The sequence below is a fragment of the Ailuropoda melanoleuca genome, chromosome 8 (assembly GCF_002007445.2).
Source record: "Ailuropoda melanoleuca isolate Jingjing chromosome 8, ASM200744v2, whole genome shotgun sequence".
Taxonomy (NCBI): domain Eukaryota; kingdom Metazoa; phylum Chordata; class Mammalia; order Carnivora; family Ursidae; genus Ailuropoda; species Ailuropoda melanoleuca.
In genome coordinates this window covers 14,452,001-14,465,505 of record NC_048225.1, presented here as the reverse complement: position 1 = coordinate 14,465,505, position 13,505 = coordinate 14,452,001, and the positions used below count along the sequence as shown (strand labels likewise).

The window sequence follows — 13,505 nt, the reverse complement described above, 5'->3', positions numbered from 1 at the left end:
AAGGCGGGGCGCCGTGGGGTGGGGAATGTACTGGTACCCGGCTGCTCGACAGGTTTTTGCCAAGGAGGTATGGGGGCTCGGTCTACAGCCGTGGAACCTACTGTTTCTGTCCTTTCACTGATTGTCCGCACCTTCGTTTAATTAGCGACACCTCTTACAGTTTATAAAGCTCTCATAGCCACTATATCATTTAATATACAAACTAACTGATGTGCGTAAGGACTAGTATCCAGAATATGTAAAGAACTCTTAGAACTCAACAATAAAAAGATAAGGTAATTTTAGGGTGACTGGGTGGCTCAGTCGGTTAAGGGGTTAAGCGTCTGACTCGGGCTCAGGCCATAATGAGAGCCCACCCCACTGAGCAGGGTGTCTGCTTGTCTCTCTCCCTCTGCCCTGCCCCGGCTCATTCTCTGTCTCAAATAAATAACATCTTAAATTTTTTTTTTTTTAATTTGAAAATGGGTAAAATAGGAGTGCCTTGCTGGCTGAGTCTGTGGTGCATCTGCCTCTTGATCTCATGGTCATGAGTACAAGCCCCATGTGAGTGTGGACATTACATACATACACACATACATACATATTAAATAAATAAATGAATAAATGGGCAAAGTAGACGTGTCTTCAAAGCAAGTATACAAATAACCAAAAAGCATATAGAAAGATGCTCAACATCCTTAGTTCTTTGGGAAGTGCAAATCAAAACCACAATGAGATACCACATTACACCCAATAAGATGGCTATAATAATAAGTGTTGGTGAGAATTCGGGGAAATTAAAACCCTCTCACAGCACTGGTGGAAATGTAAAATACTGCAGATGCTTTGGAAAAACAGTTGGGCAGTTTCTCAAAAATTAAACATAGTTTCCATATGACCTATCAATTTTGCTCCTTGGTATATATCCAAGAGAATTAAAAACATATGTTCATACAGGGGCGCCTGGCTGACTCAGTCAGAAAAGTATGTGACTCTTGATCTCTGGGTGGCGAGTTTGAGCCCATGTTTTGTGTAGAAATGACTTATAAATAAATAAACTTTAAAAAACATATGTTCATGCAAAATGTTTAAAATGATGTTCCTAGAAACATTATTCATAATAGCCAAAAAGTGAAAACAATGCAAATGTCCCTCAATAGATCAATGGAAGACAGAATGTGGTAGAGCTGTACAGTGGAATATCAGTCATAAAAAGATACTGATACGTCATACAACGTGGATGATCCTTGAAAATATTAAGTGAAGGAAGCCAGTCATGAAAGACCGTATCTTATATGGGAAGACTTGCTCTGAACCTATTCATTTCATTTATATGAAATGTCCAGAGTAGGCAAATCCATAGAGACAGGAAGTAGGGCTGCAAGGGACTGGGAGAGGGAAGGAATGGGGAGTGAGGTTTGTTTTTTGAAGTGATGAAAATGTTCTGGAATTAGAGGTAGTGGTTGCACAACTTTGTGACTATACCAAAAACCACAGATTGTACACTTTAAAAGGGTACATTTTTATGGTCTGTATCTTTTTTTTTAAGATTTTATTTATTTTTTTTTAAAGATTTATTTATTTATTTGACAGAGATAGAGACAGCCAGTGAGAGAGGGAACACGAGCAGGGGGAATGGGAGAGGAAGAAGCAGGCTCATAGAGGAGGAGCCTGATGTGGGGCTCGATTCCATAACGCCGGGATCACGCCCTGAGCCAAAGGCAGACGCTTAACCGCTGTGCCACCCAGGCGCCCCTAAGATTTTATTTTTAAATAAACGTGGGGCTTGAACTCACAATCCCGAGATCAAGAGTCATATGCTCTACTGACTGAGCCAGCTAGGTGCTCCAAAATTATATCCTTTTAAAAAGTGCGCAGGAGGGGCCCCCAGGTGGCTCAATCGGTTAAGTGTCTGACTCTTGATTTCAGCTCGAGTCTTGATCTCAGGGCCCTGAGTTCAAGCTTCCCGTTGGGCTCCACACTGGGTGTGGAGACTACTTTATTTCTTTTTTTTAATGATTTTATTTATTTGACAGAGAGAGAGTGAGAGAGCACAAGCAGGGGGAGCCGGAGAGGGAGAGGGAGAAGCAGACTCCCCACTGAGCAGGGACCTCGTGGCGCTCCATCTCAGGACCCTGGGATCATGACCTAAGCCAAAGGCAGATGCTTAACCGACTAAGCCATCCAGGTGCCCCTGGAACCTACTTTAAAAAAAAAAAAAGTGTGCAGGAAGCAGGGCTTATGCCTATTTTATAGCTGAAGAAAATGATGACAAGTTTAAGAAATTTACTCCCTGCTCAGTGGGGAGTCTGCTTCTCCCTGTTCTCTCTGTCCTGCTCATGCTCTCTCTCTCTCCCTCACTCTCTCTCTCTCTCTCTCAAATAAATAAAATCTTAAAAAAAAAAAAGAAATTCACAAAAAGTTCTAAGCCAGTATATAATGGAAATAAAACTCAAATCCAGCCTTTTTTTTTTTTTTAAGATTTTATTTATTTATTTGACAGAGAGAGAGAGAGAGCCAGCAAGAGAGGGAACACAGCAGGGGGAGTGGGAGAGGAAGAAGCAGGCTCCCAGCGGAGCAGAGAGCCCTATGCGGGGCTCAATCCCAGGACTCTGGGATCATGCCCTGAGCCAAAGGCAGACACTTAACGACTGAGCCACCCAGGCACCCCTCAAATCCAGTCTTCTGATTCTGTTGGCAGTTCTCCCATGCCAAACGTCAGACTTTGAGTAGACCTGATTAAGCATTTCTTCCCTACATCCTATATAATTTTATCCCATATCACTGGCTCAACTCTACAGCACTCATCCAGGGCTGAAATGGATAAACAGCATTCTTTTATTGAGTGTTTATTTTGTGTCAGGTGCTTTACACGTTACCTCTAATCCTTTACAACAATCCAGATAAGGACACAGAAGATCAGAGAAGTTAAACACCTCTCCAAACTGAAAGAGCCTATAAATGGTAGAGCCAGGATTCAAAGCTAGCTTTTCTCATGATGACACTGCCTCTTTTTATCTCTTGTATATTCCTTAATGCTTACTGAACAATTACAATGAGCCAGGCATTACTCTAAATTCTTCACACGGATTATCTCATTTATTCCCCACAAAACTCTCTCTCCTGCAGCCATTCAAGATGACAAAAGAAAAGGAGGTGAAGGGGAACAAGGTGGCCCCAGCCCCTACTGTTGTGAAGAAGCAGGAGGCCAAGAAGGTGGTCAATCCCCTGTTTGAGAAAAGGCCCAAGAATTTTGGCATCAGACAGGACATCCAGTCCAAAAGGGACCTCACCCATCTTGTCAGATGGCCTTGCTACATCTGGCTGCAACGGCAGAGGGCTATTCTCTATAAATGTCTACAAGTGCCTCCTGCGATTAACCAGTTCACCCAGGCCTTAGACCTGCAGCTACTCAACTGCTTACACTGGCCCACAAATGCAGACCAGAGACAAAACAAGGGAAGAAGCAGAGATTGTTAGCCGGGGCTGAGAAGAAAGCTATCAACAAAGGGAATGTCCCCACTAAGAGGCTGCTGTCCTTTGAGCTGGGGTTAGCACTGTCACCACCTTGGTGGAAAACAAGAAGTCTCAGCTGGTAATGATTGCATATGATGTGGATCCCACTGAGCTGGTTGTCTTCCTGCCCGCCCTGTGTCATAGGATGGGGGCTCCCTACTAGCATTATCAAGGGGAAGGCCAGGCTGGGGCGTCTGGTCCACAGGAAGACCTGCACCACTGCTGCCTTCACAGGTTAACTCAGAAGACAAAGGAGCTCTGGCTAAGCTGGTGGAAGCCATCAGGACCAATGACAATGACAGATAGGATGAGATCCGCTGACACTGGGGAGGCACTGTCCAGGGTGCAAAGTTGGTGGCTTGCATTGCCAAGTTAGAAAAGGCAAAGGTTAAAGAACTGGCCACCAAACTGGGCTAAGGTGGGTGCTTAGTGAATTTTCTGTACATAAAAGTAACAAAAAGTTCTCTTTCAGTGAGTGTCAAAAAAAAAAAAATCCTCACAAGAATTCTCTGAAATAGGTACCACCAATATCTCTATTTTACAGGTGGGGAAACCAAGGTATAAAGAGGAAACCTAGGGGCACCTGGGTGGCTCAGTTGGGTAAGCATCCAACTCTTGATCTCAGCTCAGGTCTTAATCTCAGGGTCCTGAGATCAAGCCCTGAGTTGGGCTCCACACTAGGCGCAGAGCCTACTTAAAACAAAACAAACAAAACAAAACAAAAACACAAAGAGGAAAACTATTCTATCACAGATGTCAGGGCTAGAGAGTAGCTAAGCCAGGACTCGAGCTCACAGATTTAAAAAGTTTGCATGCCTGGGAGGATATATGTCAAACTGTATTTTTAATTTTTGTTATAAAAACATATTGTAGGGTGCCTGGATGGCTCAGTTGGTTAAGCATTTGCCTTTGGCTCAGGTCATGATCCTGGAGTCCTGAGATCGAGTTCCACATCCTGCTCCCTAATCAGTGGGAAGTCAGTTTCTTCCTCTACCCCTCCCCCCTGCGCATGATCTCTCTCTCATGCTCTCTCTCTCTCTAATAAACACATTTAAAAATATATTGTAAAAAAAAGACAAACTCTTAATTTAAAAAAAGCCAAAATCTTGCCTGGAATTATTGTTTATCGTGGTAGCTTCCAGGGGCCTTCAATATGGACCACCAAAGCTCAGCCAAGAACAATAGATGCTGATTCTTTGGAAATATGACATTAGCTAAATTACACTGCATAAGCACCCCTGCTTCCTGAGGAGAGCCATTATGTCATAATGATTAGAAGCCGAGACTTGGGAATTTGACCCGTGTTCGATTCCCATTTTGACCACTTACTAGCTGAGTAATTCTAGGCAAGTAACTTATCTAATTTGTCAACTGGCAGGAACATCTATCTCATAAGGTTGTGAAGTTAGATAATATATTAATGCGTAAGATTATATACTCTAAGTGCTCCTATGTAGGAAGTGCTCCACAATACATATGCATTATTATTAGCAATAACAGACAACACAACAATTTTTAAATGTTTTGCAGTTTTAACCCCAAGTGTCTCAGAAGAGGTGTCTCTCATTTCCCTTTTTAAAGCCACATCCGTTTTCCTCTGGCAGGTTTTCAGGATCAAATTTCAATACTTTTCTTTGTTTCTCTCTCTGACTCCCCGAATTAACTGTCTATAGTTTTGAAATATTTGTTCTTTACATCCTCACTCATTCCTGCATTCACCCATCCAACGAGCATTTTTAAAGTGCCTAATTTATGCATGACACTGCTGCTATAAAGAACTTAAAAATTAGACACTGACCCTGTCTAAAGAAGCTGTCTTCTTCAGCAAATAAAACTATAGGAAACTAAGTTAAATTTAAACCTCCAATAACGAATAATTTATTGGTATAAGCATGTCCCATGCAATGAGACAGAGTGGAAGGGACGGACTGCAATGTAATACAAATGCTATAAAAGGACATACAAAATGCTGTGAGAATACTCCCTCGAGAGTCAGCCTAAATTCTGATTAGACTGATTTAGGAAGAACTGCCCGTCCTAGGGGGAGAAACGTACACTGTATTTCCAGATTGGAGGGCTAACTAAACCAACGGATATTCATCAGCCGGCTCTGCCAAGCCGTGGTCGCTAGATGCCGCCACAAACGCATTTACTGAAACCATAGAAAAACAGGGGACTAGACTGCCCAGAGAGGCTTTATCCAAACGTCACTACATCGATCCTCCTCGGATCCCTTTGCTGCTGGAAGGGACGCAAAGCGGGAATGGAGAAGGTCTCACGAGACTGAAAACAAGTCTCGCGATTTTTTTTTTTTTTTTTTTTTTTTTTGCCTAGCGACTGACAACAAGGCGGGTAGCTCCACGTCGAAGCCCCTCAAGTGGCCTGGCCTAATATTGGAGTGAGACCCCGGCCCTAGGCTGGGGTTCTTTCCATACAGAGGAGACGGATTCAGAGGGGCTACAGGTAATTTGTACTCACCCTAGCAGAAAGAGCACTGCCTTTCTCCCTCCCAAGAGGAATCTAAGAGGACTCCCTTTCCCTCCAGGCCCCTCATCTCTTCCCATCTCCTTGACAACCGTTCCTTCTCGTCCCTCACGCCACCAGCAAGCATTCTGCTTCCTTCACTCCCCAAGAAACTTAAGTGGGATCCGACCTGCAAGACAGGGGGTGGAGATGGGGGTGATGCTCTTGGGATTATTGGATGGGACCGAAAGACGAGTTTACCTTCTCTTCAGGTAAACAAGGTGACTCCGGAGACAGAACTCTTTCCAGAGCCTCTGCAGCACCCCCCTCCGCCCCCTCCCGCCCCGAGAAACCCCAACAGCTTTGGGGAAACTGACCGAAACTAAGGACAGAGCTGCCGTCTAGGACGAATACTGTTCTGCCCGTGCGCGTATATCTACAGCTTTGGGGAGCTAAGTTAGCTGTCGTTTCCCTCCACGATTCCCTCCTTCCTCAGCCAGCGGCAGTTCGTAAATAAGAGCTGTGGCAGAATGATTTAACCGCTTGACCTGGGGCCAAGAAGCCCTAAGGAAAATTTGAATGGGGGTGAAGGTTACATGTAAAGCCGGTGACTTGGGTAGGGAGGAGGAACCAACGCTGGCTTGGAATCAGGTCGTATCCTGTGCTATGAGCTATGTAATCATGTCTCCTTTCATCATGTCTCCTTTCACTTAGACCAAGATTGTTGAAAACCAGACGTACGATGAGCGTCTAGAGATTAACGACTCTGAAGAGGTTGCAAGTATTCATACTCCAACCCCAAGACACAAAGGTAAGATAGGAATAAGGAGGAAAGAAGAGAAATGGTTCTCAGAACAAAGAGCAGGATGGATCCAGGATGGTCTCCAGGAAGTTCCCATTTTATAATAGCAGATGTTGGCTTTCAGAGTCAAGTTTGGCAAGCACTTGCCATCGTTTGTGTTTCCTAATTAGTTGAGGGGGAAGAAAACACAGCCCCCCAGATTCAGGATTTTCCTCCAACCTGACCAGTTTCCTCCAGCATGACCACCGTTTGCATCATGATACTGCTCTGCTTACGATCTGCCAGGGGTTCGTGGTTGGTTGATTTGTTTGGTTGAACTTACCAAAACTGTTCTGCTCAGTTTTGAAGATGCTTCAGTAACCCGCCCTTAACTTGCAATCCCGATCAGACTCTCAGTGGAATCTTTTAACAGGACTTGACACAGTCATTTATTCAACAAAGATTTTTTGAATGCCCACTATGTGTCAGCCTTATGTGTGGCACTAGGTATACGGTATTAAAAGAGACACTGATCCTGCCATCCTTATGCTTGTAACCATGGGAGATCGATGACAATGAGTAAACAGACATAAGTACAAATGTGGTAAGTGCAAATGATGTGATGAAGAGTAATGGGGAGGAGTGGGGTCTACTTTTGATGGGGTGGTCAGGGAAGACCTGAGGAGGTGACATTTGAGACCAAAAGACAAGAAGGATCCAGACAGACATTGAGGAGAAGTGGGCCAGGAAAAGGGAGCAGCAGTGAAATGTGAAAAGGACCTCAGGCCAGAAGAACTTGGGTTCATTTGAGGACTTGAAAGAGACCAGCATATGGTAGGAAGGAGTGGTATTAAAGGCAGGCAGGCGAGGCACCTGGGTGTCTCAGGCGTCTTAAGGCGTCTGCCTTCGGCTCAGGTCATGATCCCGGGGTCCCGGGATCGAGCTCTGCTTCAGGGTCCCTGCTGAGCAGGGAGCCTGCTTCTCCCTTTCCCTCTGCCTGATGCTCTGCCTACTTGTGCTCTCTATCTCTGTCAAATAAATGAATAAAATCTTAAAAAAAAAAAAAAAGGCAGGCCAGAGGGAGGCAGAGGTAGACAGGAGGCCTAACAGGAGGAACTTTCAAGGTCATGTTGCGGGTATGCGTGTCTTGGATTGAAAGGTGCAATGGTGAAAGTCAGGAGCCAGCTGGGAGGACTGTTGCAATAGCTGAGTTGAGATGACAGTGCCTTGGATGTGGCGAGGCAGGGAAGAATAGAGAGTGGAGGCAAATACAAGATAATTGCTGATGGGTTGGGTTTAGCTCTTGAGTTAGGAATCAAGGATGACATCTGGGGTTGCTTGTTTATTGAGGTAAATATACTGAACATAAAATTTACTATTTTAATCATTTTTAAATGTATAATTCAGTGGCATTAAGTGCATTGATATTGTTGTGTAACTATCTCTACTATTTCTTGAGATTTTTCATCATCCTGAACAGAAACCACTCATTCAACAATAACTCCCCATTCCCCTGTCCCTGGCAGCCCCTGGTAACCTCTATTCTACCTGGTGTCTATGACTTCACCCATTCTGTGCCCTACCTAAGTGGGATCATACAACAGTTGTCCATTTGTGTCTGGCTTATTTCACTTAGCATCATGTTTTCGAGGTTCATCCATGCCGTAGCCTGTGTTCATTTCCCTCTCTTTTGTGGCTGAATAATATTCCATTGTATGTATAACCTCATTTTGTTTATCTACTTGTCTGTTGATGGATATTTGGGTTTCTCCACCTTTGGCTATTGTGACTCTGCTGCTATGAACATGGGTGTACAAATATCTATTTGAGTTCCTGCTTTCAATCTTTTGGGTGTGTGTGTATATATATATACACACCTAGACAAGGTTTTTGATTTGAGTGTGTATATAATCTTGCCGGCCATGGACATTATCGTTTGTTTTCAGTTTGGGGAATGTAATAGGCTGAAAATGGTGTTTAACTGGCATTAATTTGATGTAGAAATCATTGGACATGGGGCACCTGGGTGGCACAGTCAGATGAGAGTCTGCCTCTTGGTTTTGGCTCAGGTCGTAATCTTGGGGTCATGAGATTGAGCCCCAGGTTGGGCTCCACGCTCAGCGTGGAGTCTGCTTGGGATTCTCTCTCCCTTTCCCTCTGCCCCCACCTAAAATTAATAACTAAGTCTTTTTAAAAAAGCGATCATTGAACATGGTTTTCATGCAAGTTACTATCTTACATCTGATTATACTTTTAATTGTTCAGGATATTTTTATTGCTCTTATCACATGGACGCTGATTCAGATTTTTATTTGTGACTATTATTTGACAGGAGCTGGGTCAGTTCCTTTCACTTGAGTTTTGTTATTTTTTTTTTTAAGATTTTATTTATTTTTTCGACAGAGATAGAGACAGCCAGGGAGAGAGGGAACACAAGCAGGGAGAGTGGGAGAGGAAGAAGCAGGCTCATAGCGGAAGAGCCTGATGTGGGGCTCGATCCCACAACGCCGGGATCACGCCCTGAGCCGAAGGCAGATGCTTAACTGCTGTGCCACCCAGGCGCCCCAGAGTTTTGTCATTTGATCCTTACAACAGTTCTGAGTGATAAATATTACTGCCTTCCTTCAGACATGGGAATACTGAAACTCAGGCTAAGTCATTTTGTCCATGTCATAGAGTTGTTTTTTAATTCCAGTCTTCTATCAACCCAACCCTCTTGTCACTTTACTAATTACTAACCTCATTTTACCAATGTGTAAACTAAGGGCAGATTTTATATGATTTATGTAATGGCAGATAATCGACTAGTATAATGTCTAACCTAATGCCTTACACACAGTAATGCTTAATGGATATATCCTGAATTGAGTCAACAGAGCCTGGCTAGAATTCAGTCCTTTAACTAGATGTTCTTATAGATCCTGTTCCATAAAACAGAACATAAAATATTATAAACTAAAAATATTTGTTTTTAAAAATCATCTTAGTAATCTAAAGGGAAAACTTTTCTTCTAAGGACTTCTTCATTCCGCCCGTCTTTCTAACAAGACCATGGCTGACAACAGCAGTGATGAGTATGAAGAGGAAAACAACAAGGTACAGTACAACCCACAGCTACTTGCAGACTTCCTTGCTTTGAGCTGTTGGTGGTCAGTTTGAGGTGACAGTAGTTCAGCAGTAAACATTTCTTGACTACTCACCTCCAGGGCTTGGGTTGGGTACCTTTGAGCTCATGTAGGAAAATCAGGAGCAAAGAGTCTTAAGATTTAGATTCTTTCAGGAGTAAAGCCTACTATTACAGCTGACTTTTTGGTGAGGAATTTCATTTAATACAGGCCAGTGTTTTGCAAACTTTACTGATCTTAAGAATCAAGTAGGATACTTGTCTTCAACAGTACATTTTCCCAGTAGTTCCCACCTAGAACTACTGAATCAGAATCTCGAAGGTAAAAGCCTGAGAATTTATATTTTTAGCAAGCATTCTGAATAATTCTTATGATAAATCAAGTTTGGAATTATTGGTCTAGCCGTCTGTTCATTATCAACATTTGGGATACTGCCAAAATCTTGGGAAAGAGACTTTAATTTTGAAGTTTTAAGACCCAAATGTCACTTTGCTGTTGTTCTGTGAATCCAGAGATTACTCTGTTTCTGAATCAAAGATGGAAAGACGCCTACAGCTCTAGGCAGGACTTGCACCCGTGCATGTGCTCTGCTGAACTGTCATTGTGCCCGGTCTTAGCACGTAATCCAGGGGTGACTTTTTTTTTTTTTAAGATTTATTTATTTGATGGGACACCTGGGTGGCTCAGTTGGTTAAGCGTCTGCCTTTGGCTCAGGTCATGATCCCAGGGTTCTGGGATCAAGCCCCGCATCAGGCTCCCTGCTCAGCGGAGAGCCTGCTTCTCCCCTTCCTGCTCCCCCTGCTTGTGTTCACTCTCTCTCACTCACTATCTCTGTCTCTCATATAAATGAATAAAATCTTTTTTTTAAAGTAAATAAAGTAGTCCCACTTTGTGACTAGTGTGCTGTTTTAACATCTTACCCACAAAGTAATTTTTTAGGCATTTTCCTGTGGCATATAAAGCCCTCTACCTTTAGAGCAGAGATTTTGCAAAGCACAGCTTTGAAGAAGCAAAAAAAAAAAAAGAGTTTTCCTAAATTGACCTAATTTTGCATATTCACCCTAAATTTTTCTAGTCTCCATCATGCTGTGGCTAATTTATCTTTCTAATTCACTGTGCAACCTGAATCAGCAGGAAGGATATATTTTTGAATGACCTTTAAATTGACCATCAGTGTTCTTTTTTTATTTTTTAAGATTTTATTTATTTATTTGACAGAGAGAGTGAGAGAGCATAAGCAGGGGGAACAGTAGAGGGAGAGGGAGAAGCAGGCTCCCCGCTGAGGAGGGAACCTGATGAGGGGCTCGATTCTAGGACCCTGAGATCATGTCCCGAGCCGAAGGCAGACGCTTAACCATCTGAGCCACCCAGGCGCCCCTGACCATCAGTATTCGTAAAAAGCTCTCTTTGCCAAACAAGGATAGCTTTGGCAGATTTTGAATTGAGAAAAAACAATTTGGAGCACCTGGTTGGTTCAGTTGGTTAAGCATCTGACTCTTGATTTTTGGCTCAGGTCATGATCTCAGGGTGTGAGATCGGAAACCCCCCCAACCCAGCCCCCACTGCCGCCCTGCACTGGGCTCGGTGCTGGGCATGGAGCCTGCTTAAGATTTTCCCTCTCCCTCTGCTCCTCCCCACTCTCCCTCTTTAGAAAAAAAAAAAAGAAAGAACACATTAAGAGATTCTTATCAATATATACCAATAGGTCATAGTCACTAAATAAATTGTGCAACTTGGTGTCATTTGTCACACACATGTTACAGATTAGTTAAAATATATTTTTATCCATGTATAATAAATCTGTGTTATGCTTAGAAGGACATGTGACCAAAAGGATTTCTGATGTCCTGTACTATGTCACATTTTTTTATATGTCAATAGTTGCTTTATTGTAAGAGAGACATTAAATCATTTTTAAAACTAGAGCCAAACATCTGTTAACCTCAATATAAGCCATATGGCATATGGAAACCAAGCTTTCAAAACCTATTTTTATTTTTTTGATTTTGTATTTTTTTTTTTCTTAAGTAAGCCCCATGCCCAATGAGGGGGTTGAACTCACAACCCCGAGATCAAGAGTCACATGCCCTACCAACTGAGCCAGCCAGGGGCCCCTCAAAACCTGCTTTTAAAGGGGGCCAACTGGCTATCCTTCAGGTCCTAAGGGTGGCCACAGAGGCAAAGACATGGACCCTGTCTCAAATGCCTCTGCAGGTCCCCAAACCAGACTCCTCCTCATACGCTTGAGAGGGTAGAATGGTACTTAGAGAACCAGAAGCTCAGGAATGTAGGTTGTAATGCCAAGAAGGGAAGAGTCTCTTGAGAGAACATGTAGTCATTGCCTTTCACTGGTGGGGCAGGGAAGGGAAATATGGGCAGGTCAGGTACCCAGCGGAGAGAAGCGTCACTGGATGGAAGTAGAAAACTCCCAGTCCCTGGAACTGCTGGTCAGCATTCAGGCACAGGGTTGATTAGGAACCTTCTTCTGATGGTTGCAAGCAGCTTACGCTGGGCCGTCTTGCAGATTAAATGCTAGACTTCCTGTGATCCCTGTGAGTATGAAGATCCCCTAAAGTTGTCTTCCAACTTCACGTTCCCCCATTTCCTTCCAAAATAACTCATCACAGGTGCCTTCCTCTTCAAAAGCCCCTAACTTTTAGAGTTGAAGCTGACTGGATAAGTTTATGCACAGTTCTTGGGGTCTCCTAAGTAACAGACAAAATAGACAATTATTGGATAAAATTTATACCAAAGCCTCAAGGAGAAAAATGCAATATGGTTATAGAAAGTGAGGACCGGGAGGCTTGGGTGGCTCAGTTGGTTAAGCGTCTGCCTTTGGCTCAGGTCATGATCCCAGGGTCCATGGGATCAAGTCCCACATGGGGCTCCCTGCTCAGTGGGGAGCCTGCTTCTCTCTCTGCCTGCTGCTCCCCCTGCTTGTGCTGACAAGTAAATAAATAAAATCTTGAATAACAAAGAAAAAGAAAGTGAAGACCCAGTTTGTAGCTAAGCAGGAGTAGACGAAGGTCCTTGGCAGCCTTTCTGGGGTGCACCGGTTTCTCTTTCTGGTGAATCGATGCCAGGCGGGAGGGCATCTGTGGAGCACCAGGGGGGCTGGGGCATGGGTCCACTAAGCCGCTCCTTACGTGCTGCCTTCCGTGCCCGCCCTACCCTATCTCAGGAGAAGAAGAAGACCTCGCAGCTGACACCTCAGCGGGGCTTCAGTGAAAATGATGACGATGATGGTGACTCATCCGAGACGGATTCTGATGAGGATGATGATGATGAAGGGCACGGGGCCCCCCTGGAAGGGTGAGGAAGCCCCCTAGCCGAGGACCCCCAAGCGGGGGAGGAAACACTGGCCTGGGAGATCAGTTGGGAGTGAAATTCTAGCATCTCCTTTGATCTCCCCTACTTAGGACTTTCAGATGTCTCAGAAACCAACGGAATGAATTTTCCTTCTGTTCTGGCTACACTGCCTCACTGAGTCCTGTGATGTCACTTGCATTATCTGAAACATTTGTGGGCTCGGGGGGTTCATGAGAATTTTCTGAGTAAATCTAAAAGGTGGTCCCTGCCCCCAAGGACCTCTCATTTTGGGAAAGGGAAAATAAAAAAAAAAAATATATATATATATATAT

The 13,505-nt window shown here is 43.8% G+C and overlaps 1 protein-coding gene and 1 pseudogene across 2 annotated transcripts in view; both read left to right on the top strand.

The window, feature by feature from the left end:
* Positions 1 to 3,111: 3,111 nt before the first annotated feature.
* Positions 3,112 to 3,954, top strand: LOC109490979 (annotated as a pseudogene).
* Positions 3,955 to 5,802: 1,848 nt separating this feature from the next.
* Positions 5,803 to 13,505, top strand: part of IFT46 (intraflagellar transport 46) — an 18,559-nt gene continuing 10,856 nt past the window's right edge. The window contains exons 1-5 of one of the 2 annotated variants that reach the window (XM_034665886.1): positions 5,808 to 5,958; positions 6,041 to 6,230; positions 6,673 to 6,769; positions 9,756 to 9,835; positions 13,046 to 13,176. In XM_034665886.1, the coding sequence (XP_034521777.1) occupies positions 9,791 to 9,835; positions 13,046 to 13,176 (176 nt within the window). In that variant the 5' untranslated portion in view covers positions 5,808 to 5,958; positions 6,041 to 6,230; positions 6,673 to 6,769; positions 9,756 to 9,790. Of the gene's footprint in view, positions 5,959 to 6,040; positions 6,231 to 6,672; positions 6,770 to 9,755; positions 9,836 to 13,045; positions 13,177 to 13,505 lie in introns of both variants that reach the window. The other variant, XM_002927871.4, reaches the window with a different exon arrangement.